At 36.8% G+C, this 27,643-nt stretch overlaps 3 protein-coding genes and 1 pseudogene across 10 annotated transcripts in view; all 4 read left to right on the top strand.

Moving 5' to 3' along the window:
* Positions 1-4,271, top strand: part of LOC135628001 (tetraspanin-19-like) — a 7,515-nt gene extending 3,244 nt beyond the window's left edge. Inside the window, exons 2-6 of the mRNA XM_065134517.1 lie at positions 988-1,087; positions 2,388-2,468; positions 2,558-2,662; positions 3,747-3,920; positions 4,016-4,271. Coding sequence (XP_064990589.1) covers positions 988-1,087; positions 2,388-2,468; positions 2,558-2,662; positions 3,747-3,917 — 457 coding nt within the window. The 3' untranslated portion in view covers positions 3,918-3,920; positions 4,016-4,271. The remainder of the gene's footprint in view (positions 1-987; positions 1,088-2,387; positions 2,469-2,557; positions 2,663-3,746; positions 3,921-4,015) is intronic.
* Positions 4,272-5,143: 872 nt separating this feature from the next.
* Positions 5,144-12,826, top strand: LOC135585593 (putative serine/threonine-protein kinase). Of its 7 annotated transcripts, XM_065134240.1 has the most exons (9): positions 5,144-5,651; positions 5,802-5,865; positions 6,698-6,847; positions 8,109-8,224; positions 9,608-9,818; positions 9,906-10,146; positions 11,027-11,177; positions 12,223-12,315; positions 12,391-12,826. In XM_065134240.1, the coding sequence occupies exons 3-9, from the start codon at positions 6,775-6,777 to the stop codon at positions 12,571-12,573; spliced, it is 1,068 nt and encodes a 355-aa protein (XP_064990312.1). In that variant the 5' UTR covers positions 5,144-5,651; positions 5,802-5,865; positions 6,698-6,774; the 3' UTR covers positions 12,574-12,826. The 7 variants fall into 7 exon arrangements, with proteins under 7 accessions (XP_064990312.1, XP_009382767.2, XP_009382765.2 ...); XM_009384492.3 differs by having other exon boundaries at positions 5,145-5,651; positions 5,805-5,865; positions 6,719-6,847; positions 12,223-12,826; XM_009384490.3 differs by having other exon boundaries at positions 5,145-5,651; positions 5,805-5,865; positions 12,223-12,826.
* Positions 12,827-14,584: 1,758 nt separating this feature from the next.
* LOC103970634 (uncharacterized) lies at positions 14,585-17,103 on the top strand. Of its 2 annotated transcripts, none has more exons than XM_009384485.3 (5): positions 14,585-14,890; positions 14,976-15,118; positions 15,249-15,445; positions 16,543-16,656; positions 16,735-17,103. In XM_009384485.3, exons 1-5 carry the CDS (start codon positions 14,657-14,659, stop codon positions 16,860-16,862), a joined length of 816 nt encoding a protein of 271 aa, XP_009382760.3. In that variant the 5' UTR covers positions 14,585-14,656; the 3' UTR covers positions 16,863-17,103. The 2 variants fall into 2 exon arrangements, with proteins under 2 accessions (XP_009382760.3, XP_009382759.2); XM_009384484.3 differs by having other exon boundaries at positions 14,592-14,890; positions 15,249-15,433.
* A 144-nt stretch (positions 17,104-17,247) lies between these two features.
* Positions 17,248-19,877, top strand: LOC135627855 (endoglucanase 13-like; annotated as a pseudogene).
* Positions 19,878-27,643: the final 7,766 nt, after the last annotated feature.

Below are 27,643 nucleotides of genomic sequence, written 5' to 3'. Positions count from 1 at the left end.
GGGCTCCACGTGATGACGAGTCCTCTAACTCCATCCACAAGTAGTCATTTCTTACTCAAGCCTCTCACTATACCCAAATACAAGGTCGACTTTGATACCAAATAGTCACGACCCGAGCCTGATAAGCTAATTGGCTCATCAACTTCATTTGATCTAAACTACTGGTCAAAATACTTTAGTTGAAGTTGATAGCAATGCACTCATCAAATCTTGGTCTTGCCCACTTTCGATGTGAGACTAATCGAGATGTTACACTTCATATATTCCTTTCTCTTTTCTTTCGGCCAAAGACAAATTTTTCATTGTCAATTTACATATGAAGTTTACCACTTGTTTTTTGGGGATTCACAAGTAGCAGATTATCCTTTATGGTTTTATCAGTTGTTATGTTTTTTCAATGTCAAATTTCTTTATGGCATGGTGCTATTTTGATTATAGATTAATTTGATATTAATTACTATTTTTGTTTTCAATTTCTGTCATCTTTTCTGGCATTGTGTGACTGAAGTGATTAACCCTTTCTCTTCTCACTCTCTTCTTTGATGAGATATGAGTTGTTGCCTTATATATGCAGTATAACTTTTTAATGCTCAAAAAGTTTTCTTCCGCGCACTGAACAAATGGTTTTTTTTAAATGTATTTTTCATATTTGTTTTCCATCATGGTGCATCTTATTTTCATGCATGTTATGTCCAGGTGATATAACATTGAATTAAAATTTCCAACAATATTTCTCATAAAAGATAGTTTCATGCTTATTGATCCATCAAATTATATGCTTCAAAGGTGGAAATTTTCTTTTCTTTATGCTATAAAATATGTTCTTGTAGAACTCTTGTTCTAGATTATTTTGACATCATCTTCTATAAGCAATCATGATGTTGACATTATCTTCTTCTGTTTTAGTTAAATGTAAATTATCCAATCCATGATTGTATATCCAATAAATAGCAAACACCACTGATTTAGATGTCCTTTGACATACAGGTTCATTTACGCTTTTCTTGGACTAGGCATTTACCTTTGTTTGATTACATGCTCTGGTCACATCGCTGCTGAAACAGCTAACGGCCAATGTCTTTCTTGTGTATCCTTTTCCAAAATGTAAATCAGGCTTTTCTCTATTGAGATGATCTTGATTTGTTTTATATATATTGATGAAATATTTTCCATCTCAACTATCATGTTCTTAAGTGTCATTAGATTGAAAAGAGAAGTTCTTTTGTGATTTTATTGTACTTCTCCAAGAATCAAGGTCTACTATATGCATTAATTCATTAATTATCTTTGACTAAATTAAAATAATTAATATGGATTGCTTGAGTCGTTTATTGTTCTAATGGAGTTCGTCTAAACTTATTGCATAATTTCCTATCTGAGAGGATGGTGAATTACAACAGGCTTACTTTCCTATAATAATAGTTATGCTACAGTACACTGCCAATTCTGAGAGGATGGGTTTGCTCCTGTTTAGGAGTTACTTCTGTTCCTTCTAGAGAAAAATAAGGTGAGGAGGTGAACAAAGAGGAAGTAGTACTTTAAGTGAGATAATAGGGAGAGGAGAAGAAAGAGAGATGAGAAAGGGACAATTTATTATCACAGAAAATAAAGTATATAATGCAAGATTACACCCAAGGGCTACAAGAAACTAATATTTATAAGCATATTGGTTGTCTTTAGCATCTTACGTTCTTCACACTTCTGCTCTCATTCTAAATCCAAATTCGAGATGTTTCTCTTACACTAGAATGGATTGCATTTCTTTTCTCTCAGAACTTTACATCTGTCTGCTCTACATCCCATAGTGATGGTGATCCCATTTCATAAGTGAGATGGATTTTCATTTCTTTTAGTAGTGAAACGGAGTGTCATTGTTCTTTTTGTCTGTACTTACGTTGGTATCTTTCAAGGCAACCATCTTGTGTTTCTTCTCTGTTCATTTACCTATTTATAGAGTTTCATAGCATGCTTATCTAGAGAAACCTCCCCCTTGCTGCTTGCCTTGTAGAACTTAGGTATATTGATGGAATGGATTCTACAATATGAAAAATCTGAGAATATGAGTTCCTAAATTTCAGGTAGATGTGGATATTATTCCTTTGATATCCTCATTTACCCTTTTGGTGTATTATCTACATGATCTGTTAGAATTTTACGGCTTTTTAAAACCTGACAAGCACATTGCAGGTTTATTATAATAAGATGTGATGATGCTTATATGAGAATAATGCATTTCATATTTTAACTGAGTGAGCTTTGAAGCCGAATTGAGATGAGTGTTTCTTGGTCTGGCAATAAGTCAAATTTGTATGAAGAATGTTAATAACCAAATTTGATTTCAGAGTTTCTTGTTAGCTCTTTCATGTTAACCTTAACCAGCAGTGCAGTACATGGCATTTGTGTTTCTGCTTGTCATGATGGAGGCTGCATTAATTGCAGATATATTTCTGAACAGAGAATGGGAGGAGGTAAGAATCACCCTGAATTTCTTATTTAGAAAATTTACTCTAGGTATGTTTTACATACATTTTCATATCCTATACTCCCTATTTATCAGGATTTCCCAGAGGATCCAACGGGAAAATTTGATGAGCTAAAGAATTTTGTGAGATCAAATTTTGAAATGTGTAAATGGATAGGTTTGTTGGTTGTGGCTGCACAAGTGAGTAATCTGTTCTCATTTATGCATTTGCTTGTGGCAACTTTACTTTCATTCTGTTACCTGTCAGGATTATTGAATTATAAACCCAAACTCTAAACATTGAGAAGTGAAGGTTCAGTGGCTGCTAGTTAGTTAGTTAATCTATTTAGGTAGTGTTATATTATCTTGCTACTATTAAACTGCATTTGGAAAACAGTGTGAGGACATTCTTTCACAAAGTGAAACAAGTCTCTCGATCATGCACATGTGATTGGTACAGTGCCCATATATATCTTCTACAATGCAGACTTAGGGGTCTGTTTTCTTCAAGTTCTTTCGGTGTTACTTTCTTAAAATTTATGCTCTCTTATAATTTTTTGTATAAATTATGCCAAGGACTTTTTTTTTCACGTATGAGCGGACATGGTCAAATTTGTGCCGAATACATACAAATCCTACATATTGGTAGTTTAATGAATCCGATTTAGGTATCTATAACTTAATACTAGGTTCACATTGTGGTTGGGCTTCAGGGTTACTCAGACCTATCTGGTTATCCATAGGTTAAGGAAAGTTGCTCTTTCATTGATGTGACATGATTTTTGCTGATTCTTTCAACATCATCTTAGAATTTCGTTTTCTGGCTAGAGATACATCTTTTGCTGGATCTTGATACTTTTTCCATCCCACTTGAACTTCTCATGGATATTAGGGCATTAGTATTCCTTTCGAGGTTAGCTCTTCATGTTGTGCTTTCCTGGATAATGTTTCATGACCATTTCTTTGTTGGGTTGTGAGTTTTGAGATCTTGATTTAGTGTCTCTATCAAAGACTGTTTCGGCTCAACATGTATCACCAGTTTCAGCTCCTTGATCTTACCACGACACGGGTCTGTCGTCTAAGTGTATGTACAGGTTTATACATTACCATAGTGCACTTAAGTAAAATGTCTTGTGTCAGATGTCACAAGTACACTACTTGAAAATCTATTTTTTCTACTTGGTGTAATTCTTGTTCCTGCAAGCTTTTTCAACATATATTTCAAAATGAAAGTTCTTCACTTGGGTGATGTTTGGTAAAGTTAGACTTTGCCCTGAATTTCCAGGCATTTTCTATCTTCACGGCTATGGTGCTTAGGGCTCTCGGACCAGACAGTTCAATTGATTACGACAGCGATGACGACTTTGTCCCAGCTAGGCTGCCTCTTCTAAGAAACGAGGTTCAGCAAACTTATCAGACCGCTGCCCCCAGCTTGTCTTTGAAGATTGATTCTTGAATTGTAAGCAAACCCATGAGAAGATGACATGCTTTGCTGCTTGCATCTGAGCATTCTTGATATAATAGTCTTCTAACTTCTTTTTTAAATTTTCGCAGGGGTAAGTGATGAAGACTGGTTTTTGATCCCAAGACCTTACAACTATCTAACAAAATTTTCTCCGGTGAAACTGCGCTTAGTTAATTACGGCGTTCCTTCTCTCCAGACGAATATTATACTTTGGATATGGGGGTTTGTTTCAATGCTAATACAATGCATGTACCATTCATGTGGAAGTAAACTAATGTATAAATGTTGTTCAAATTGACAGAGCATGTATGACTGCCTATTTTTAGCTTTGTTCCTGACACAGTAGCCGCGGTAGTGTCTTTGACTTTGTTGCAGTTTGCTGTGGTCACGCAAATGTTTTCTGGAGTTGCAAGTGTGGCGATGGTATGCTTTCATGAGATGGTCAAAGCTTGGATTGCAGTTTTCTCTGGAGGACGTTAAGATTTATTTTATGGCTATTGATAATCTACTTCATCATCTTCCAAATCTGATATAGGTTAGTTTCATCCCCTCTAAATTTATCTTCTGAGGAACATTTTTAACTCTAATTCCAGGATTAATCAAGATTAAACAATCCTATCTAGTGAGAACCCCAAACTCTAATTTCAACCCATTCTAAAACTCAGAAGGCTTCCCCCAAACCTAATGGTCACCCATCATGTACTGGTAAAAGTCTCCAATCTTACGTTAGACATGATGTGGTTCTATGGAATTTGGGTTTTGGTTGCGTGCATGTCGATCAAGTTAATACTCGATCACAGTTCCTTTTCTAAAATTATAATTGTTTATAATAAATTATCATAAATAAATAAATAAACAAAATTTATGTCATACTTATTTTTTTTTGTTTAGTTGACCTTTTACGTTAACCCAACTAAATTATATTTGATCATAATATTTATTCAAAAAAATTAATTTCAATTGATTTATGAGTCTTTTTATTATTAAAAAAATATCTCAGATTAAAATAAATAGGAACGTCATGCCATAAAAAATAATAATAAAATAAAAATCAATAATAGAGATGTTTCCGGTAAAATGTCGGATGTCGATCACCAACCCCACATCCCATTGCATCAAAGGAAAACAAAATTCAACGACGTTTGATGGCTGCTAAGGGGAAAACTCCTACCATCCTTTAAGCCATTAATGCGAACGCATCTCGGTTCACGTCAATCACAGAGAAACAGGAAACCAATGTTCACCACGCGTCGGCGGACGATCGTCCATCCGACCAGCTGTTCCGGTCGAGCCATCGAAGATTGGAGCGCGCCGTTCTATTGGATCCATCACTAGGGTCCCCACAATTTTACAGTCATATCCACGGCGTGTTTCCCGGCTTTGGTGTTTTGGCCTGGCTACGTGATCTTGTTCTTTGTTGTTTCCTGGTGCATTTTACCGATCATCCTCGACCGCGGACCGCGGACCGCGCGGCCAGCGTCGAAGACGAAGAAAGAAGACAGCTGCGACTACCTTCGGGACAACGAGTTCCCATTTGCCTTTCCCGGGGAGACGTAGAGTTTGGGAGGAAGCGGAGGTGCGGAGTCATCCCTCCTTTTTGTCGTGAGCGAACTCCTCGCTGTCTACTTTTAGTAGCCCCTCCCTCCTCTTCGGCTTCGGAGTTCTAGGGCTTCGAAGGGAGTCCAAGGAGCTGTAGTTCGAAGCAGAAGATCTGGCTTCCGACAGGTTTGATCTCTTCTCTCTTCTTTCGCGGCGTCTTTATTCCTCCCCCCCCCCCCCACCTCTATTGTCTATTTTGCCCTAATTGTTGTTTGATAGGGTTATACATTCTTGCTCGATAGGGATTGCTCGTTCACCATTTAATTTGCGTTGCAGCAGTCGCTGTCTTGGAATCTCCACGCATTCTTGGAGACGTAGTTTAAAGCAGATCTGGGTTCTGGTAGGTCTAATTTCTTCTCTCTTCTTGCGTGGCTTCTTTTTTCGCTTTTAGCTCACCCTGCTTGCTTTGTGTTGCTGGTTCGATATTTAGTTCAGTGGTGTAGTGATCGCTGTCCTGTTTGAAGAAGGTGTCAGTCCGGATTCCTGGGTGTAGACTTTTTTTGTATTTTACCCAGGTTTTTTAGTTCTACTTCTGTTTTAAGTGATCTGATAGTTGAATTATCATAGTTGTTGTGTCAGTTATGTACCAGAACTTTGCTAATAAAAGTAGAGAGTAGCCTGTTGGCTGTGATATCATATTGAGCATGTTTGATCATACGAAGAAACAAATTTGTATATTAACTTTAGAACGTAAAATTTGAGTGCATGGGTTGGAATATCTCTTGAAACTTAGTGGAGAGGGGTGTTAAAAGATTTAGGCATCTTGGACTAATTAGTTGACAAGATGGAGAGATGGGTGTCAAGAGTTTTATCTGATCAATTATACCTTTTAGATCGAAGGAAAATTTCGTAAAACCATTGTTAGACCAACGGATTTGAGTGTTGGGTAATTAGTTAAAAAATAATATATACAAAAAGTTTGTGTCACTGAGATTAGAATATTGAGGTGGATGTGTGGAATTCATTCGTGAATAATTATGTGTATTTGATATATAATGAAATGAGGAAGAATAATTACTCCTTAGACCTTGTAGTGGCAGGAGTTCAGTGCACTAATTGATATGATATGCATTAATTTTTATGTCAGGCACTGCTAAGCCTTGTATCAGCATAACATGTTTTTAGTAAGAGTTTGATGGCAATTAAAATATAAAACATATTCTTTTTCACAGATGACATTTCATTACTGTCAGACTGCAGGCAGCATATGTGATATATCTGACAGCTGTGACACGTGCAACAAGTTGATATGAACTGTTCCTGTTTTGATGCTTTACTGTCCAGGAAAAAACTTCGTCAACATTCTGAGCAAGAACTAGCCGGTAAGAACTTCTTGAAAGCATTTATGGTTTCACATTTTCTTATCCGTGATATGCTAGAGGTTTCCAAGTTTCAGGGATGTTAATTATGGAAAAGAATGTGGAATGTGGGAAATTGGGAGGCACACCGGTGATATAGGAGAAAACTTTTTATTACTGTGATAACTACTATGATTTCCTCAGAATCAGTTGGGCACATGTAACATGCAAAGTAGCTTATTTCTTATTGTTTGGTTGGTGTTCCATGACCATTTGATTTGCATGTGTAAGATGTAAAATGTAAATTTGGGGTTAAGTATTTCATTTTTCTTACTCTTGTACTTTTGTTTGGGTCAATGATTATTACTGTGATATAGGAGAAAACTTTTTATTACTGTGATAACTACTATGATTTACTTGGAATCAGTTGAGCACATGTAACATGCACAGGAGCTTATTTCTGATTGTTTGGTTGGTGTGCCATGACCATTTGATTTGCATGTGTAAGATGTAAAATGTAAATTTGGGGTTAAGTATTTCATTTTCTTTGCTCTTGTACTTTTGTTTGGGTCAATGTTTATTACTGTGATATAGGAGAAAACTTTTTATTACTGTGATAACTACTATGATTTCCTCGGAATCAGTTGAGCACATGTAACATGCGAAGTAGCTTATTTCTGATTGTTTGGTTAGTGTGCCATGACCATTTGATTTGCATGTGTAAGATGTAAAATGTAAATATGGGGTTAAGTATTTCATTTTCTTTGCTCTTGTACTTTAGTTTGGGTCAATGTTTACAAGATTCATTTGTATCTGGTGATTTGGCCACTAATTTTTTCCCTAAAGAATGTTGGTGGAAGATTCCTTGGTATCATAATCCTATTGCAGCCTATTTTATACATAATGTAGATCTTTTCTGCGCGTTTTTGTATTTGATTGACTATTAATCGAATGGTAACATTCTTCCTTTTCACTAGTAAGGCCAAGTCTTTGTTCGGAATCACTGGTTCTTATTGTAGTAAAATGGGATTATCAGGTGAAAGGTTGCTGATAACTCCATGTCAATATAATAATTTTATTTCTCAACTGACATAAAGTGAAGTGCAACTTAAAGGGTCAATTTCTCAAAACTATACATACCTACAAATATAATTCTAGGCAACCATAAATGCCTGTCAGGAATTGCAATTATTTTTGCATTTTATTGCAACGAAAAATAGATTGTAAGTTTGTATTATGTGATATAGGGTATCTATACTAACATTGACTTCTTCCTCTAATCCAGGGTTTTCATCTGACAAAAAAATAAAGATTTTCTCCTACAGTGATCTGAGTTCAGCAACAGATAATTTTTGTCCGGACAAAAGGATAGGTCGGGGTGGTTTTGGAACAGTATACAAGGTAAGAGAATCAGCACTTTCTGTTTTCTTTTTGTCTGATGTGGCTGACCACTGAAGTCAACTTGAATTTATATGCTTAATAAATTTACTGTTGCTGATGGATTTTATTCCCATGTGACAAATTGGTTTTCAGTCTATTTACGCTGGGCAGATGACGAAACATAGAGCTCTAGCTCTAAACTGCTTCTACATAAAAAAATTCTTTACAGTGGATTAATATCTAATGTTTCATTAAAAAATGAAAACCTTGAGAAATATTTAGTGTCCTCATAAACATGCTGCAACTTTATGCAATAAACAATTATCACATGTAGGAATGTAAGATGACTTCTGGTCTTTTGTAACTTAATATTGATCCAATGGAGAAGTTGCTAATATGTGATTTGATGTATTATTTCTAGTTTTACTGGATAAAATTTTTAGACTGATAAATCATAACCTTTCTGGAATTGCACACATTGACTAATAACATCATTTTTTGAATTGCACATATTGACTCTTACACCCTTGATGTGATTCCTCCATTTGGATCAGTTTATGATCACTAGGGGGGATTTGTTTTTCTCCTTTTTTTTTCATGGATGGTACTAATAGTTAATGGATCTGAAGATATATCATGATCTTTGGTAATGTTATTGTCTTAGTTAACCATGTTTTGTTGACATGATGATTGCAACTTTTGTGCATCTATTTTCAAGAAGTATATTGAATATGTGAAATTGGAATGTCGGTCAATAATGATGAACTTACTGGAATAGACTTAACTAATTAAGAAGATGCTAAATGATCTACATCAAGAGTAAATCTTGGTACAGTATTGGTACCAGCTGGTGGTCGGATTGGTAGGATACTGATATTTAGTGTCGGTATGCATTAGTGGTTGGTACTAGCCAGATCACTATAAGGAGGGAGGGGCAGAGAGAGAGGGATGTGATGGGGGAGTGTTACAGTACTGTGCAGCGAAGGAGAGATGGGGATGTGGCAATGCAGATGAGCAATAGAAGAGCAATGGCAGTGATGAGAAGGAGATGGTGGTGTGGAAGGAGAAGAGCCTATGGTGGAAGAAGAGAAAGGAAAAAAAAACCAAAAACAAAGTTAAAATGTACAGCAGGTACTGCTTATATGAAAAGATTGATTAAACTTGATCACCAGGGAACTTTGACACTGGCTTACATTAAAACAATTAATCAATTACTAAAAATCTCTCTCTTACTCTCTGGTCAAAATGATGTTAATTTTACTATTATTTCATACATAAGTTATAATTGTTTTACTTTGAACTGCAACTTGATCATTCAAGTTAGGTATTTCTACATGAAAAGTAACAGCAATCTTCGTAGAACTACAAGCTCATCTGTTTCTTTTTCATATTATTATATGACAGGGCACTCTAAGGAATGGAGTAACAGTTGCAATAAAGGTGCTATCTGCAGAATCCAAGCAAGGAGTGAAGGAATTCTTGACTGAGATTGATACAATTGCAAATGTTGGGCACCCAAACCTTGTTGAGCTTATAGGTTGCTGTGTCCAAGATAGCAGCCGCATTTTAGTGTATGAGCATATGGAGAATGGTAGTCTTGATCGCACTTTGCTAGGTAACCTTGACAAAGTTAAACAAGTATGATGAGTTAAAAACAATAAGTTTTGCTTTGTCTTCTTTTAAAAATTCTTTTACTTTCTAGGTATGAATATTGACAAGTCTACCAAGCTGAGTTGGAATATCAGATCTGCAATTTGTATAGGCACTGCGAGAGGTCTTGCTTTTCTTCACGAAGATCTTGAACCTCCTATCGTGCACAGAGACATCAAAGCTAGCAATATTCTTCTTGACAGTAATTTTGACCCAAAAATTGGTGATTTTGGTTTGGCAAAGCTTTTTCCTGATAATGTTACTCATATCAGCACACGTGTAGCTGGAACAACGTAAGCCATCCATAACTACTTGTGTAAGTTTTACCTTGATTATTAGGTTGAATAACTTGTAGTCCATGAACATAAAAATTTGGAGTGTGTCATAAATTAATAATTTAACTAGCAGAACTAGTTTGGTTTTTTAGTGCTTTCATCATTAAACTCACATGTAGAGCCATCATAAAAAATTTATTGATCTTTTAATAATTTTGGCTATTAGATAATGAAAGGACACTGTTGCCCCACAACTCAAAATGTGTCAGTTGATTAAATGTGAAATATTTGTAATTTTAATATTGAATCATTTGGAATTATGAACACGATTGTATTTTAAGTACATGTATCGCTTAACCATTTTAACCATTGAATGTTGCGTGAAGAAAGTATTTTCCTTCAAACTAGCAGAAGGGATAACTGGTCCAATCTTAGACCTAAGATTTTATTCAGGAGGCCCTTCATGTCATGGATTACACCAACTTCCACATTGATGAAGAATTTGATTTTTAAATTAAGAATTATTGCCTTAACACAGTAAACTACAAATAGACATATGTCAACATGTTCTTTCAAAATTGGAATTTGTCAAACAGAGCAGAATGGTATTTAGTGTGCTGTATTCTGCCTTCTTGAGAGGATTTAGCTAAATAAGGCTGTTGGTTTTCTTCTTGTCTAGATGACTATGGACAAAATGGTCAGCCAAAAGTGTTGTTGATACCCAAAAATTTTGTTAAACTTGGCACATTGTTGCAATATAGTTCTTCCTGCTGCTGCTACCCTGGGATTATAGGAGTGTAACAAAAAATAAAAATAAAGTGATGCAACAAACTGAGAATTGTCATATGCCCAACATATTTTTCCCTTGTGTTACTTACATGTGCGATATTCAATGCAGTGGTTATTTGGCACCTGAGTATGCCTTGCAGGGCCAGTTAACTAAGAAGGCTGATGTGTATAGCTTTGGGGTCCTTGTTATTGAAATAATTAGTGGCAGAAGTATTTCAAAGTCATACTTGTCAGGCATGAATCAGTTTCTCTTAGAGCGGGTAAGTCATCACTCAACATTATACATACTTTTTAGTTTTTACTGATTTGCTTAGATGCCATTTCTTGCCTTTATAGTTTATATTTATTGATTTCCCTGAAATTGTCTTGCTTGGCATTAATAGTGGATGTTTCTTACACTCTATATGTTGCACTTTTTGATTTAATTGGTTAAAGATAAATTAACCATGGCAATAGAAGTATAGTTGATAACCACGTGCTCAATCCATCTATCACAAACCTGCGTAGATGCATGTGTTACATTAAAAAGCTAACCCAAATGTACAAGGATCCTACCAGTGCATGGTGAGGGTCAATGCATAAAGCTTTACCCTGCAAATAAAGATATTGTTCCTATGACTTATGTCATGGTCATCCCGGTTGCAAAGTAGCAACCTCAAATATACTAAAACATTTGCTTACTAAGGCACTCTGAATTAATTTATGTGAACGACATACAATGTTTGCAGCACATGGAGCTGAAGTCGAAGTTTATTTCAGTAGATTTTATAGTGTCATGATGCTGTGAATATTTAACTTGGTGAAAAGCTTCTCAAGATAGCTTATAGCTTCCTCATTTTTCAATTAATATTCAATCTGAAATATTGTCAAATTAATTCTTTCAATGATCTTAGCAAAATTAGTTGTTTCAATCTAAATATTGTCACTACTAAAGTTCATCATACCATGATGTATCATCCAGTATGGGCGGTATGTATAGTCCAATAGGAGACTAATATGAGCGGTATATATTAGCTTGTCGGTATGTCTCACCGTACCATGAGTTGATATATTGAAACATATCGTACCGATGGCTAATTGGTATATCAGGATGAATCAATAAGATGAACCATGATCACCACTACTAATAATCTACTCTCCACAAAGACTAAGATTCAAAATATATACAGAATCTAAAACAAAAAAGAGGTGGCCGCCTTTATTTTTGTTTTTCTCACAGGACATTTGTGATATCTACCCCTTGATAAATTGAATGCCAATCCCAGATTTTGTTCTTACCACAATTTATGTTTTGTGGACGTACAGACATGGCAGCTTTTTCAGGAGGGAAGGCTTAAAGAACTGATAGATCCGGTGCTGCAAGAATATCCAGAAGAACAAGTTCTGAAGTTTATTAAGGTAGCCCTCTTCTGCACCCAAGCAGTAGCTGTACGGCGACCTTCCATGACACAGGTTGTACATATGCTGTCCCAGCCCATCAGACTCAATGAGAAGGAATTGACACCCCCAGGCTATGTGGAAGGCTCTTCCAGCACGAGAAAAGCTTCTGAAGGAACAATCTCCAGCAGCACCCAGTTTAAGGGATCGACCACCATCGACTCCGCTGCTCAATTCACATTGAGTCCTATTACTTTTACACAATTGGTTCCAAGGTGAACTTTGCCCTGCCCAAAGATGATCACATTCCCACACCTCAAGCGGCAAATGGGTGTGAGTCTTTCTTTTTTTGGTTATAAATTAGGAAGAAATTTTAATTACATCAAGATTGTTCACAAACTGAGAACTAGAAACAATAGGTAGTGAGTCGTGCTATATGCTATAATTATTTGGTTTGACCATACCATTAGTTCTGTATTATATTGTGCTAACGGTATTAATTTGTCTTTTGAATAAAATTGTGTGTTTTTTCTTTTTAATTTTCACAAATAATTGCGGTATGGCTCAAGCTTTACTGGCCATATCATTATGCTTCTGCTAGTAGGTTTCATCTTTGCACTAGTTTGGCGTTGGTGTCGATAACTTCAGCGTGTTCCTACGTTTAAAAAGGAATTCTCAAATCCTGGTAAGCTTATACGCTAACATGTCTGCACTTATATCATTAACATTATTGTAGAAGGCAGACCAGGAAAGACGAACACGATAAGGAATGCCGGAGAAGAGAACTAATTCTACCTTCTGATTGATAGAATAGAGGATTTCCTCGTATAGTTGCCAAAAGATTTTCTCATATAGTTGGGAAAATCTTATCTTGTATCACAGATTCCGTTACAGAAACATAAAAGGCTTGCATGCATCTGCCCTGGTATTTGTCCAGGGAGTCAGTGCACTTCTTCATCGTCTTTTTGCATCCTTGGCTGCTGCAGAGGGCCTCCTGCACGAGCTTCTCACCTCCCTCATGTTTTTGTGCTCCGAAGTCCACGGGCCTCCTCCTCTCCTGCCGAGCAACTCAGGCACCTCGTCCATTGCCGACAAAGAGGTACCGGCAGCAGCAAGTATCGCAACCATGTAACAGGAAATCTTCATGGCTTAGCTTTTGCTCGATGTTCGTGTAAACACCTTTAAGCCGTGGCCTTGGAGCCGATGCGGCTTGGTTCGGGCCCGGGCGACGAAGGGATCTCTCCGAGGTGGGCTTCGAGTCCGTCCGAGTGATTGCTCGTGGTGTCGTTAACTCCTTCGGGAGGTGGATCTTTGCCTGGGAGCCTCGCGGGAAGTTGTCGTCTTCGTACCTGCACAAAGGTCGGGTCGGAAGCTCGGCCCGACCCCTCCGACGATCAAGTGAGTGGATGCGGAGTGGGTTTTTAGCTTCCGACCCGACCCCTCCGACGATCAAGTGAGTGGATGCGGAGTGGGTTTTTATATGGAGCAGAAGTAGAAGTTCCAGTCCAAGTTCCAGTTTTTGTCCCTCTTTTCCGTTCGGAATGTAAGGGTATTTATAAGGAAGCTTACTGTTCCCTGATGTGCCTGCTTGTAGGGGGCAGGCTGGTAGCGTCTGACCTTGGTGTTGGCGTGGCGTGAAGAACTAAGCTTGAGCAGGGCGTTAATGTATCTCGGTCGGCGCCCTGTCCTGCGTTGACCTGGGGGCGTGAGGCGTTTATTTAGGACGGCTGACGTCATGCGTGTCTTATCGTGTTTATTACCCTTACTTTCTTTACTGATAGCATACAGGTTTGGTTTCACGAGACTTCAACAGCTGCTAGCTTGCAGCGCATCGCGCAACAAACTGCAGCAAACAAAAGGGGCGCGCCCTTTCTGCAAGGAGAGCGTGAGCTACCGGAGGAAGACAACCAAATGCATGAAAAGCGTTTGAACTATTAAAGCCACAGACTCTCTTCGTCAATCTTTATCATGAGAAAACATAGAATCCAAGAAACGAAAGAGAAGATAATGCAGAAAAATAGTTGAGTTTCCACATCTGCCCGTAACTTTCGTCTGCCTCATTCCTGCTTGGATGTCAATCAAGGCCACCGGAACCACCCTTCTCGTAATGCATATATGTCACGGAACAACTCGATCTACAGAACATCTCGGAGACTTTGCCTCATAAACTGTGTGCGTATATGGCATTACCTGTAGAAAATATGGCAAATGAGACGACTGAACCTTGTTTGCATGTTACGGTCGGCCTACCGCGAGCCGAAACGAGTTGGTAGGCACAAAAAAAACCCCGGTTCAGCCAATTGCTAGTTCGGATCGACTTAATTGATTTAACCCGGTCGGGACGGACGCCACCGAGCCAGGTATGGAGGCAACCTCGGACGCGGAGTCGGCGGCGGCCGTGGCCACGATGCGACTGGGAGCGTATGGCGGTGACGCGGAGGCGGTGGAGGAGGCGGCGGGGGAGATACTGCTGCTGTGGGCTCTGCAGCAGCCGGCGGCGCAGCGGCAGAACGCCTTCGTTCGTCACTCCTCCCAAACCCTCGCTATCGACGCTTGCGGACACTGCCTCACCGTCCTCCAGTCCCCTTCCTCCATGGTAAATCATCTCATTTGTTCGATCCCCTTCTCTTCTTCTTCTTCTCAAGCGACCTAGATTTGCGCATGTGCGTGGGCGTGTTCAGAGCACGCCCGGCGTGACCGGGGCGGTGATGTGGGACAGCGGAATCGTTCTCGGCAAGTTCTTGGAGCATGCTGTTGACTCAGGAACGCTGAGTCTCCATGGAAAAAGGGTCGTCGAACTCGGCGCCGGCTGTGGCTTAGTCGGGTAACTTGGATTTCTCTATCTTGCTTCCGAGGGCATGTAAAGCGGATTGCTAGGCGAATTTGCACCTGAATTTGAATGAAATTCATGTATTGATAGAGCATAGTTGATTGCTATTTGTTGGTGTCTTCAGCTGTATAGCAGCTCTCTTGGGTGCAGATGTCATGCTCACCGATCTTCCTGACCGACTCAAACTCCTGAAGAAGAACGTGGATCTGAATGTGGAAGGATGGAATAAGCGTGGCTCAGCGAGAGTTAGCGTGCTTACATGGGGTGATGATATCGATACGGAGCTCCTCGATCCCATGCCTGACATTGGTTTGATACATAGTTATTTCCTCATCTACTTAATTTAAGATCTGCTGCATGGCATAGAGGTGGATTATAACCTATTTATCATAAATGGCTAGCGATACATGTATTAAAAGGGTGTACCCAGAGCACGAGGCTCCTGTCAATGCAGAATCGGGGAGGATCAGCCTTATCTTTAAATATTTAAAGAGATTGTTTCCGTGACTCGTATTGCCTTTAGCAATACATATATGATCATCCAATTTTTTCCATCAATTTGGTGCCATAATCGTACACTGAGGCCATAAATAAAACTCCGCAAAGCAATGTCAAGACTTGAAGTATCACTATAATCTATAATACTGGAAGGGCATAGGTTTTTTATATTTTATTTGAGTCAATAAGGATGCATTTCATTGGATGTAAGTTCCATGAAAGTAGTCTTTAAAATCAATCCCTTGTATAGTCTTGAAAATATCTCTTTCAGAGTATCTTTGATACCTCAAAGGAAATAGAGTTAATTTGTATTCCAGACTGTAGAAAAAACTAGGTTTTTTTTTTCCGGTCTTATCTATCAGTACCAGAAGAGAAGTTCCGAAATCTTCCTATAAATCACTTTTCCTGCAACCTATCTCAAAGGGAGAGTAAATCCTCACATTTGCCACACTTAGCATACAAAAGGGAATAGGAGAACTGTTTTACTTTTTCTTTCCTAAATGCATGTGCTGCTTATCTGTTTTCGAGGGAGAGATCATTTGGTACAAAGACTTTCTCTGCCATTTCTTTTCAACCAATAGAAGTGAAAGGAAATTAACATAATGTAGGTAGAGTTGGAGCAACTTTGTAGTTACCAGATGTAAGACATGAGGCAAGTATATACTGGACTTCAACAAAAAAATCAATGATTTGGCGCTTTATGATGCCGTGCTAATATTTGACTTGTGCCAAGGTTTCAATCTCTAATCTGCCATTTCGTACACCAAGATACAGCATGAGAAATTTTTGGGGTTCATCTTTGATCTCCTGTCATTTAGAGCATTGATTGGCGACCTCTAAGCTGCAGTTTTTCCGCAGATTATTAGACTTATCTTGGTTAAATATTTTTGGTAATATTTTGCAAACATTTTGTATTTTAGTTCTTGGATCAGATGTAGTCTACAGTGAAGCAGCAGTTGAGGATCTTTTATTGACATTAAAGCAAATTTGTGGGTGCCATACAACAGTCTTTGTGGCTGGGGAACTCCGAAATGGTAGTTTCTTTTTCTCCGAGACAGTAATAAAAAAAAATGTCCTGTCAAGACTTCTCACTTATAATCTCTGTTTGGCAGATGCTGTACTTGAATACTTCTTGGAAGGTGCAATGAAAGAGTTTGTAGTTGGTCGTGTCGATCAGAGTCAATGGCATCCTGATTATCGTAGTGATCGAGTAGCACTATACATTCTGGTGAAGAAATGATGAAATGGTGCTATCTGGACAATCTTGATCCAATTGATGTCAACAATGCATGCCTAGTTGCAGTCCTTGAGAGCATAGAAGGGTTCGATGCAAAATATTCTTTGTTTATGGATCTATGAAGAGAGATCACAGAACCTCTTCTTGTTTTTCACTGAGAGCTAAAATGTATTAGAACCTGACATGCAACTCTGAGTTGATTCTGTTTCAAAACAAGCACTATGTGAGCAATCTACTTCCCTTACAGCTTGCAGTAGAATGGAACAATCTTATTCATGCTAAGGAGAATTCATCATATGGAAAACTCGGGATTTTTTGTCGAGAAAAATCGTCTCTACAAGTGATTCATTTTTTGTCAAGTTTTATGTTAAGTTGCCACATTTTTGCTTGTGTTCTCTTGCATATGAATGGAAGTTTCTTTAAGCATCCAGAGTTCAGATTCTCTGTTTTTGGTTTCCATTTATTGTAACCAGAAAACCAGTTTTTTTGGAAACCATCTAAACAAAAAACCTCCGTGCTCAAAACATGACTTGTTCATATTATCTCTGATGTTGTCTTCTTCATATTAGCTTTGGAAAAGAGCCTGCTGTTCTTCGGGGCCCGGAGGTCGGGCAAGCCAAGGGGTCAGTCTCCTTATCCATCTCATGCATCTTCGGCCAGGAAGAAGATGACCGGTATCAGTCATCATGTTCTTCCGACACACTTGCTCAGGTGGACTTGGAGGGAGGCTACTACGACGCCGGTGATCATGTGAAGTTTGGATTGCCGATGGCGTATGCTGTGACGATGCTGTCATGGAGCCGCAGTCGAGTTCGAAGAGCAGATAGTCGCCGCAGGCCAATTAGACTCCGCTATCGAAGCAATTCGCTGGGGAACCGATTACTTGGTCAAAGCACACAGACAACCTGACACTCTATGGGTGCAGGTAACAACAAGCAATCTCTCTCTCTCTCTCTCTCTCTCTACTTGTTTGTGTTCTTCCCTGTTTCTTTCCTCGACAATCAATCGTGTGAAAAGGTTGGTGATGGAGACACCGATCATACTTTGTTGGAAGAGGGCAGAGGACATGACCACCCCAAGGACAGCATACAAGGTTAACTGCGACCATCCAGGTTCGGAAGTGGCAGCTGAGACCGCTGCTGCAATGGCTGCAGTCTTAATTGCTTTCAGACCTTACGATTCTCGGTACTCCGATCTCCTCCTTCTCTTGCATGCACTGCAGGTAAGTACACAATCGCATACTAATTAAGGTGGAGCAAAGATTAATGAGCGTTCATATATGTATACATTTAGATATATACATATATATGTATACATATATGTATATATATATACATATATGTATACATATATATATTTGATGTTCTTCTTGCAGCTGTTCTCCTTTGCTGATACATACAGCGGCCGATACGACGACTCTGTTCACTCTGTTCGCAAGTACTACCCTTCTTCCCGTGGCCATTCGGTAAAGAACACTTCTCTGATACAGATCGATCATCCAAAACAAAGCATAGAATCAGGTGCAACAATTCAACTGCTGGATGCAGGATGAACTGCTCTGGGCTGCCGCTTGGCTTTTCGAAGCCACAAACGACAAGCTCTACCTGCACTACGTCGCTGAAAAAGCTGCCGTCCATGGCGGAACCGGGTGGGCTGTTACTGAATTCTCACGGGACAACAAGTTTGCAGGCTTGCAGATCCTCCTCACAATAGTATGCAGCTCGTCAGAACACGCATTTCGACACCCGTACGATTAAGCTCGATCATAACGAGACTCCATCTCCATTTAGGTGTTCGTCAGGGGTGGTGGCGAAACACACGACGCGACGCTCGAGCAATACAAGGCCAAGGCTGAGTACTTCCTCTGCGCGTGCCTGCAGAAGAAGAACGTCGACAACGTCGACATGACTCCAGGTTACAACCTTATTCTGTGACCTTGTCATCGTTCTCGTCAGCATCATTTTGGGTGAATTCGATCGATGGGTTTGAACAGGGGGTTTACTGTACTTCCATGACTAGCACAACGTGCAGTACGTTTCCTCGGCAGCATTTCTCTTGGCCGTCTACTCTCGTTAACTGAACATGGCAGATGCTAACCTCATCTGCCCCGATGGCCAGCTTAGTCCTGACATGCTCCTAAAATTTGCGCAGTCACAGGTATTTGTTGATCCAGGAGTTGCATCTCTGTTCCTCTCTCTCTCTTGTGCTGCTTCCAATAACATGAAGTTGGATTGCTGGAACTCATCAGGCCGACTACATTCCGGGGAGGAAACCAAAGTCCATGAGCTACTTGGTTGGCTACGGGTGGAACTATCCCACTCGTGTTCGCCACAGGGGAGCTTCCATCCCATCCGTATTTGTGCTGCCTTCTGCTGTGGGATGCATAGAGGGATTCGACAACTGCTACGTTAGCAAGAACGGTTACCCCAACGTCATTGAAGGAGCTCTCGTCGGAGGTCCTGATCCGAGAGAGGAGTTCTACGACGACCGGTGTAAGTACGAACAGACAGAGTCGTCCATCGCTGGAAATGCTCCTCTGATTGGCCTTTTCGCGGTGTTGGACAGCTTAGCTGGGGATCGAGATAAGTCCATTAAGACTGAGATTTCAGAATCAGATTCAACAGGAAAAACGAGAATGTGATGCATTGTGATTTCTCAGGCTATGATGAGAAGAAATCAGCAGAATCGCATCGAACGCCAGCCGGTGAGTAGTGTTGCATGCAGATGAATGGAAGTGATTCTGCAACTCCATGATCTCTTACACAGACGGCTCTTGTCTGAAGAAGCACCGGTTGAGTTCGTGCACGCGGTAACCCACACACGGAAGCACAAAGGAGCAGAGTGTTTCGGGCGCAAGGTGACAACGAAGAATATTATAAAAGATATTATTAAGAAAAATAAATTATGATAAGATAATTATGACCCCTTTGATACTATGTTATTTTGATTCTAAATTATAAAAATTATAATAATATATTATCATGATTATATTAATAATTAAGATTACGATCTCAACGTAATTCTTATTCTATGAAATGATTTAGTAAATATTTTATATTTATTATTGATTGAGAAAATCATGTAATTTTCATATTTTGTAATATCTCTTTGTGTATATAAATTCATACTCAATATCAATAAAAATTAAGCTAATAATTTCTTTAAATGATATCAGAGTCATAGTTGCTCTAAGGAGTTTCTTTCTTTGATTATTTCTTTGCTACGATTGTTATGTACCTCTTTCACGACGGTTGAAGGTAGCATTGTGACTTGTTTTGAGCTTTATACTCTTAGCAAATCTCTCTCTTGTAAGCTATTTTAAATCATTTTCTTCTCTATTTTTCGATATGGTTGCAACTAGCTACTCGTCTCATATTATTCCCAACTCTTTTATTCTTGAAAATAATATTGTCTCCATTAACGTTGTAGTCCAAGCTCCTCTGAAATTTACATCTACAAATTATACCTCATGGTATACTTAATTTATTCTTTTTTAATCAACTATGACCTTATGGGTTATGTAGATGGCATCATCACTTGTCTTCCACAAATAATTAGAGAAAATAATCTTGAAGTTGTTAATCCTAAATATACTTTTTGACTTCATCCTGAACTTGAACTTGACTGAGAGCACATTAACCACAAAGCTAAGTAGGGAGATTTGGGCCAAGAGAGTCCGGCCGGTGAAAGTAAAGTCAATCAAAAGTCAACTAGCTATTGCATCTGGCTATCCATAAATAGTAGTAATATTCTTAGAAGTACTATATAATTGCCTCTCTCTATTCAAATCATTCTATGCATAATCTCTATAAAATCCTTTTACGAAGTGTGGTCTAAGCTTGCAATAATGTATGCCAACGAATCTCATGGTTAGCTTATGTAACTTCAAGAAACTCTATTCAAATTTTCTAAGGGCATAAAATATATTTCTAACTAAATATAGGCTATCAAAACTCAAGCCGATGTACTTGCTATAGCTGATGCACCTTTTGATGATGAGGAGATCATTTTTCATATATTAAATAGTCTTGGTTCAGATTATAAGAAGATCTCAGTTGCGATTCATACTCACAATAATCTTATATCTTTTGAAGAATTTCATGATAAATTTTTAGACTCTAAATCTTATCTTAAGCGAGAGCCACCACCTTCTAATGCTACTTCTATTATCGTCAATTTTACTAACAAAACTAATTATAGTAATAATGGCAAGATTTATAGCCAGCAAGATAACCATCCAAACAATTATCTTGAATGCAACATTCAATAACATCATAACAAAAGTGTCAACAAATTTGATCAATAATTCAACAATAAAATCACTTATCAAATATATGACTTGCAAGGTCATGTTGCTAAGAAATATCATTGCTTGCAAGCTACTATTTCATAGATGTTTCAACCTTCGTACCTACCTTATTCTACATATCTTATTGCACTACTTGATTTTCATTATCACCATCGCATGCTCACTTTGTTGCTTAATCTTTTCAACCTTCATCAAACTGGCTCATTGATTCTAAGGTTTCTCATCATGTTATGTCTGACTTAAATAACTTATCTTTTCATTTAGATTATGATGGTTTATATGATATCATAATAGGTGGTAGCAAAGGTATCAAAATAACTCATACTGGTTCTACAAACCTTTCTTCTTCCTTAAATTTTTTTTACTTTCTAATGTTCTTTATATTCCTGATACGAAGAAGAACATAATATCTATTTCTAAATTATATTCTTCTAATAATATTTCTATTGAATTCTTACCCTCTTCATTTGTTGTGAAAGATTTCAACATGAGGGCATATCTCGTGGAGGGGTTGAATAGAAATGAAGTTTATGAGGGGTCAATTATTACATCATCCAAATCTATCTTTGCTTTGACGAATATTAAAGCTCCATTTCAAGAATGACACAATCTATTAGGACATTTTTTTTAAGGTATTAAATCATATTGTTCATTCTTGTAATTTACCTTTATCATCATCATCTTGCTATCCCTTTTCGTGTAATTCATACAAATATAATAAAATGCACAAGCTTCCATTTTTTACATCCTCTCTCACAAATAGTTTATCTCTTGAACTTATGTATTCTAATATTTGGGGTTCTTCACCAATCTAATCTGATGACGGATTTAACTACCAACTTATCTTTATTGACTATTTCACAAAGTACATATGGTTATTTCTCATAAAATAAAAATATGAAGTATCCATCATTTTTCTAAAGTTCAAGCTTATTGTTAAAAAGTCCTTTTAATGATCTATTATTTTATTTTACTGTAATAATGGTAGTGAATTTAAAAACTTCATAACTTTTTTAAAACTAATAGAATCTCTCATTTTTCTCACCCCTCTACATACATACTCCTGAACATATTAAAATCAGGAAATGTCATTGTCAGCATATCATCCAAACTAGTCTCACACTTTTTCGTCAAGTTTTCTTACCTCTTCAATTTTGGTCTCGTGCATTTATCATATTAATTTATCTTATTAATCACATGCCCACTCCAGTTCTAAACATAGTTTCACCATTTGAAAAGCTATTTGGATCCATTTTTAACTATGGTAAATTATGTATTTTTGAATATCTATGTTATCTATGGTTAAAACCTTACACCATAATAAATTGGAAGCTCGATCACAAGCATGTGTTTTTCTTGGATATTCCACTTATCAAAGTGTCTTTAAATATTTTAATCCATCAACCAAACGAATTTTCATTTCATGCTGATTTTATAGAATCTATTTTTCTTTATAAATCACTTAGCTCTCTTTTACCTAGACTAACTTCTAATATTTTTTGTTAATTGAGTTCCCTAAATTCATGAGCCACCTTATATTATCATTCCTGTTCAAGTTGAAACATCAACCCTACTCACTAATCCAAATACTTTATCCACTCAGATCCCACCAGGTCCTTCCTCAATGATGCATGATGAACATGTTATCTTATCCATCTACTTGCCTTATGAGAGTGTCATGCAATAAGAGAATTCACAGTAAGATTTGGTTTTAATACCTCTTACTTTAAATTCTTCTCATCCAATATGTCCTAGAGATGTGATTGACTTTACACCAATTCATGTGATGATTACTAGATCCAAAAATTATGTCTTTAAACTAAATAAATGTTTCTTTATTTCTGTAAAGTAATCTTAAAAATTTATATTTAATCCTTCTACCATTAACTAAGCTCTAACAATTTTCAAATGACGAGTAGCAATGTAAGAATATAATGCTTTGTTATGAAATGATACATGTGACTTAATCTTATCCCATCCAAGTCAAAACCTTATATGGTGCAAATGGATTTTTTATATCAAACGAAATCCTAATAGGATCATTAATAAGTATAAAGCAAGACTTATTATAAAAAAAAATTATCAACATCTAGGCCTCGAGTACTATGACACATTTAGCATAGTTGTGAAGCCAACAATAATTTGTATTGTTTTAGGTCTTACTTTATCTAATAATTTGGGACTTCGATAGTTGAACGTGAATAATGCATTTATTCATGATCATATTTCTAAGGATGTATTTATAAGGCAATCTCTAGGTTTTATTGATCACAATCTTCCTGAGCATATCTGTAAATTGCATGACTCTTTATGATCTCAAGCAGGCCTCTTGTGCTTGGTATCATAAACTTTGAACGCATCTAATCTCAATTAAACTTCATAATTCTCAATCTAATAATTCGTTATTCATTTATTCTCATGAAGGTATAATTATGTTTTTACTAGTTTATGTGGATGACTTAATTTTTATTGGTAATAAATTAGTAATAATTAATCAGTTTATTCAGTAGCTTGGAAACAAGTTCTTCAAAGATCTGAGGTCCCTTAGCTATTTTCTTGGTATTTAAGTAATCTAGATGATAAATGATTTTTTTTTATCAGCAAAAGTATATTAATAACCTTCTTGATCACATCAAAATGCTTGAAGCTAATATTGTTACTACGCCAATCTCTAGAAGTATTCATATTACCCTATCTGATAGTGCTAATCTTAGCAACGACACCGAGTATTATTAAGTTGTTGGAAGTTTATAATATTTGACATTTACTCGTCTGAACATTGTATATGTAGTGAATAAATTATCTCAATTTATACATAAGCTTGCTTTCAATCATTGAACAACCGTTAAACGTCTTCTTCAATACTTAAAGGACACTATTAATCATGACTTATTTTTCTGAAAGGACTTTCATTTGTTAATTCATACATTTTTTTTGATGTCGATTGAGCATGTAATAAGGATGATATGATATCTACAAGTACTTATATCGTATTTCAAGTCATAATCTAATCTCACGGAGTTCCAACAAACAATGCTCTATTGCAAGATCTTCTACGGATGTTGAATATCGAACAATTGTTTCTATAGCTATTAAACTTTGTTAGATTCAATCATTGCTATATGAATTATTTGTCACAATTTTTGATCCTCCAACTATATAATATCGAGGTAACAAATGTATGTAAGTTTAAAATAATGAGTCGTGTGTCTCTCATGTCTCATCTTCTGATCAATTTGCATATGCTCTTACGAAGTCTTCAATTCCTTTTATTTTGGCCTAAGATCGGTGTCTTCGATAGGAGCATCATATTATGAGACAATATTGAGAAAGATATTATTGAAAAAATAAATTATCATAAAATTATCATAATCCTTTCAATATTTTGATATTATATTATTATGATTTTAAATCATAAAAATTATGATAATATATTATCATAATTCTATCAATAATGAAGATCATGATCTCTTATATTATAAAATAATTTATTATTAATTTAAAAAATTATATAATTAATTATATATATATATATATATATATATATATATATTTACATTCAGCATCAATAATAATTAAATTAATCATTTCTTTTCGAGGAACATTAAGGACTCTTGGATGATCACGCACCTCGAGCTGAAGATCGAGGATCTTACCGGGCCTCTGTGGGGCCGAAGCGCCGACGCCGGATAAGAAGATGTACGAGCTCCCATCATGGCTCGAGATCTCGGATCCATGCTCCGAGTTCGTCTTCGTGTACATTCAAGGTAGAGCTCAAGCTGAAGTTTCGGTGGTCAGACACGCTGAAGCCGTGTGTGATCTGTGAGGACGATTTGCTTGACGACCGGGGACTGTTTAGTCGAGTGCGATCAGCGGTGTGTCACGGGGAGCAAACTTTGGAGCTGTCTTCCTGTTCTTGCTCGGCTCTGTCTTGTCCGTTTGATGGACCGTACATCCACTGTGGTGTGTGGGTCTCATGCTATCTTCACATGCCCGCAGTAAACAGTGTGCTCATCATTGTGCCCAATTCGTCGGATGGTGGCTTGCGGAGACACGTACGTATTGGATCGCAGTCGCATGTCGTGAAGGATCATGCAAAAGAATTAGATGTGCTGCTGTTTATTGCTGTCTCCTATTGTTCTTTAGCTGCCAATTCGCATTGAAACAAGAGAATTTCGAGTAGACTTCTGTTTGGTTGGATTATGATACGGTCGATCGATTTTTATCGTTCATCTGATGTGGTGAAATCGATTAGGATTCTTCTATTCTCCGAGTGTCGTTATATTGAGAAGAATAAAAAAAGAGAGTCACGATTGAATGATTGAACGAGAAGAAAAAAGAAAAGCCTCTCGAGAGTAAAACAATGTTAATATCACATATCAGTTCAGTTCGTTTTGTAGAAACGAAGTATCGCTCTTCAATATTAATTCCTCAAGTTCAACTGAAAGCATGTCTAAAAATATCGCTTTATTAATGTTTATTTTTTATTAAAAAATATTTTTAAATATAATATTATATTTAATTGGTATCGCTTTGTATGTCGATCCTAATTGATCAAATATAATTGTTATTAAGTCGATTTTTATTTGTCCGAGTTGGATATTGATTTAGAACCAACCAAGTTCCTCTTCTTGCTACCGACTCAATTTATCCTTAGTCAAAATTTGATTCTCCCGACTTTGAGGATGTCAAATCTTGTTGACTATATTCTTGACAAATGTTCCTCTAATGTTAAAATTAGTTTAGGGCCCGAAAGGATTCTAAATGAATTCTTATGCACTTGGAGAATCTTTTTATAGTTGACTCGTTACTCTTGTAATTTGTGCTTGGTATGGAAGTAATACTCTCGGGTCTAATTGCGATAGTGATATCATGATATACCGAATCCAGGATATCGTAACGATATGAACGACCTGGTTACAAGATGTAGTAGCATCTTCCTTGTAATACGGAGGTGTCGATCATGCATCAACTACATAACCCTAGGTATCGGATATGTATCGATCACATAACTCTAAGATGTTAGCCATGCAAGTGTAGTTGGTATCAATTATTCCTGTTTCGGTTGCCATGTAGTTCCACTATAGTTGATATTTAATACAAATGCTACCACTAATGGAATTTTTCTCATCTAGAAACCCTATTAACGCGCTCATGATGTCAAGATTGACGTGCTGTTGTTCCCATCAACTCGAGCCAAGGCGCCATTACTTGGATTCATTTTGGGGAACTCTGAAAAGAACCATCATATTATATTATCAAAGATATTGGAGAAGACATCATGCAAAATATAAACTTTTAGCTGATCAAAATCGGCATGGAATTTTCAAAGGCATCAGCCGATCCAATCCACATGTTAGGTTACATGTAAAGATTCTGCGTCATTATCAATGTCAATTTAACGACGTGCCCAAGTTTTCATTGGTCTTAGTCATTTGATGTTGCCTTCAATTTTTTTATTTATCTAAATAAATAAGATTGGAAATATCATATGGTCGAAACCCGATACAAACTTGGGTATAGCTTGATATCTAATCGGACTCTTATCCTAAAAAAATATTTATTGTTCTGATGGTTCGTATTTATTTATTTATTAAAAAGTAGAAATTTCAATTTTATCTCATGAATCTTTATATCTAAAACATGGGCTTATCTGATAGTAATATATCAAAATTATCGAAGATTATATATTCAAAATTTTATCCAACAAGTTTGAGGATGTTAGCTATTCTATTGTATTGCCAAATGGACTATATAATATTTTCTTCTCGTTTGCATCAATCTCTAATAACTGTCAATATTAACTACTACATTATATATATGTATATATATATATATATATATATATATATATATAAATTATCATCACAATTAAGTTTTGAAAGTATATAGTATCAATTACAGTTTCGGCCAACAATGAGGACAGTATATGGACATACCAACGAGTTCTTATGTTTTACCTAATGAATTTAATTTTGAAAAGATAAATAAAAAAATCAACTTTGAAAGGTGTACGTATAATTTTAAAGGAAAAAATAGGTCGACTCTACTTTGTAAAATAATTAATTTAAAAGTTGATAATGTCAAATTTGATTATCAACTTAGGATATCGAGTTTAATGTGACTTGGCTCTTTTGTTGAAAAGATATTAATAGAAAGAATATTATTGAAATCATTCGTATCTTCCTATAATATAAAAGTTATCTTTTATCAATAATATAGGTTGAAAATAAATAGTTATAATAGGTTGTCTCTACCGATGTCATCTCAAAAAATATTTCATATTTTCAGATATAAAAACTCACTTTTAACATAATAAAAATATTTTTTTATCATTAGCAACTGCACTCATTTATTTTGGGTTACTAATCTAGTTATCGAAGGGATCAGATCGAGAAATCTCTCTCAATCGATCTTCATATAGAGTGATACTTTGAAAGCTCAGTGTTTTTATCTTAGATAATCTTGTATACAT

This window comes from Musa acuminata, chromosome BXJ2-11 (genome assembly GCF_036884655.1).
Source record: "Musa acuminata AAA Group cultivar baxijiao chromosome BXJ2-11, Cavendish_Baxijiao_AAA, whole genome shotgun sequence".
Taxonomy (NCBI): domain Eukaryota; kingdom Viridiplantae; phylum Streptophyta; class Magnoliopsida; order Zingiberales; family Musaceae; genus Musa; species Musa acuminata.
Note: the sequence above shows the minus strand (reverse complement) of the source record. Positions and strands in the feature narration are given on the sequence as shown.

Bases quoted from the DNA above. Each gene is read 5' to 3' on its own strand.
- LOC135585593 (XM_009384492.3), top strand. From the start codon at position 6,775: ATGAACTGTTCCTGTTTTGATGCTTTACTGTCCAGGAAAAAACTTCGT. The intron at 6,848-8,108 runs GTAAGAACTTCT...CCTCTAATCCAG, and splicing joins TTCTGAGCAAGAACTAGCCG to GGTTTTCATCTGACAAAAAA. The intron at 8,225-9,607 runs GTAAGAGAATCA...ATTATATGACAG, and splicing joins GTTTTGGAACAGTATACAAG to GGCACTCTAAGGAATGGAGT.
- LOC103970634 (XM_009384485.3), top strand. From the start codon at position 14,657: ATGGAGGCAACCTCGGACGCGGAGTCGGCGGCGGCCGTGGCCACGATG. The intron at 14,891-14,975 runs GTAAATCATCTC...GGGCGTGTTCAG, and splicing joins TCCAGTCCCCTTCCTCCATG to AGCACGCCCGGCGTGACCGG. The intron at 15,119-15,248 runs GTAACTTGGATT...TGGTGTCTTCAG, and splicing joins GCCGGCTGTGGCTTAGTCGG to CTGTATAGCAGCTCTCTTGG.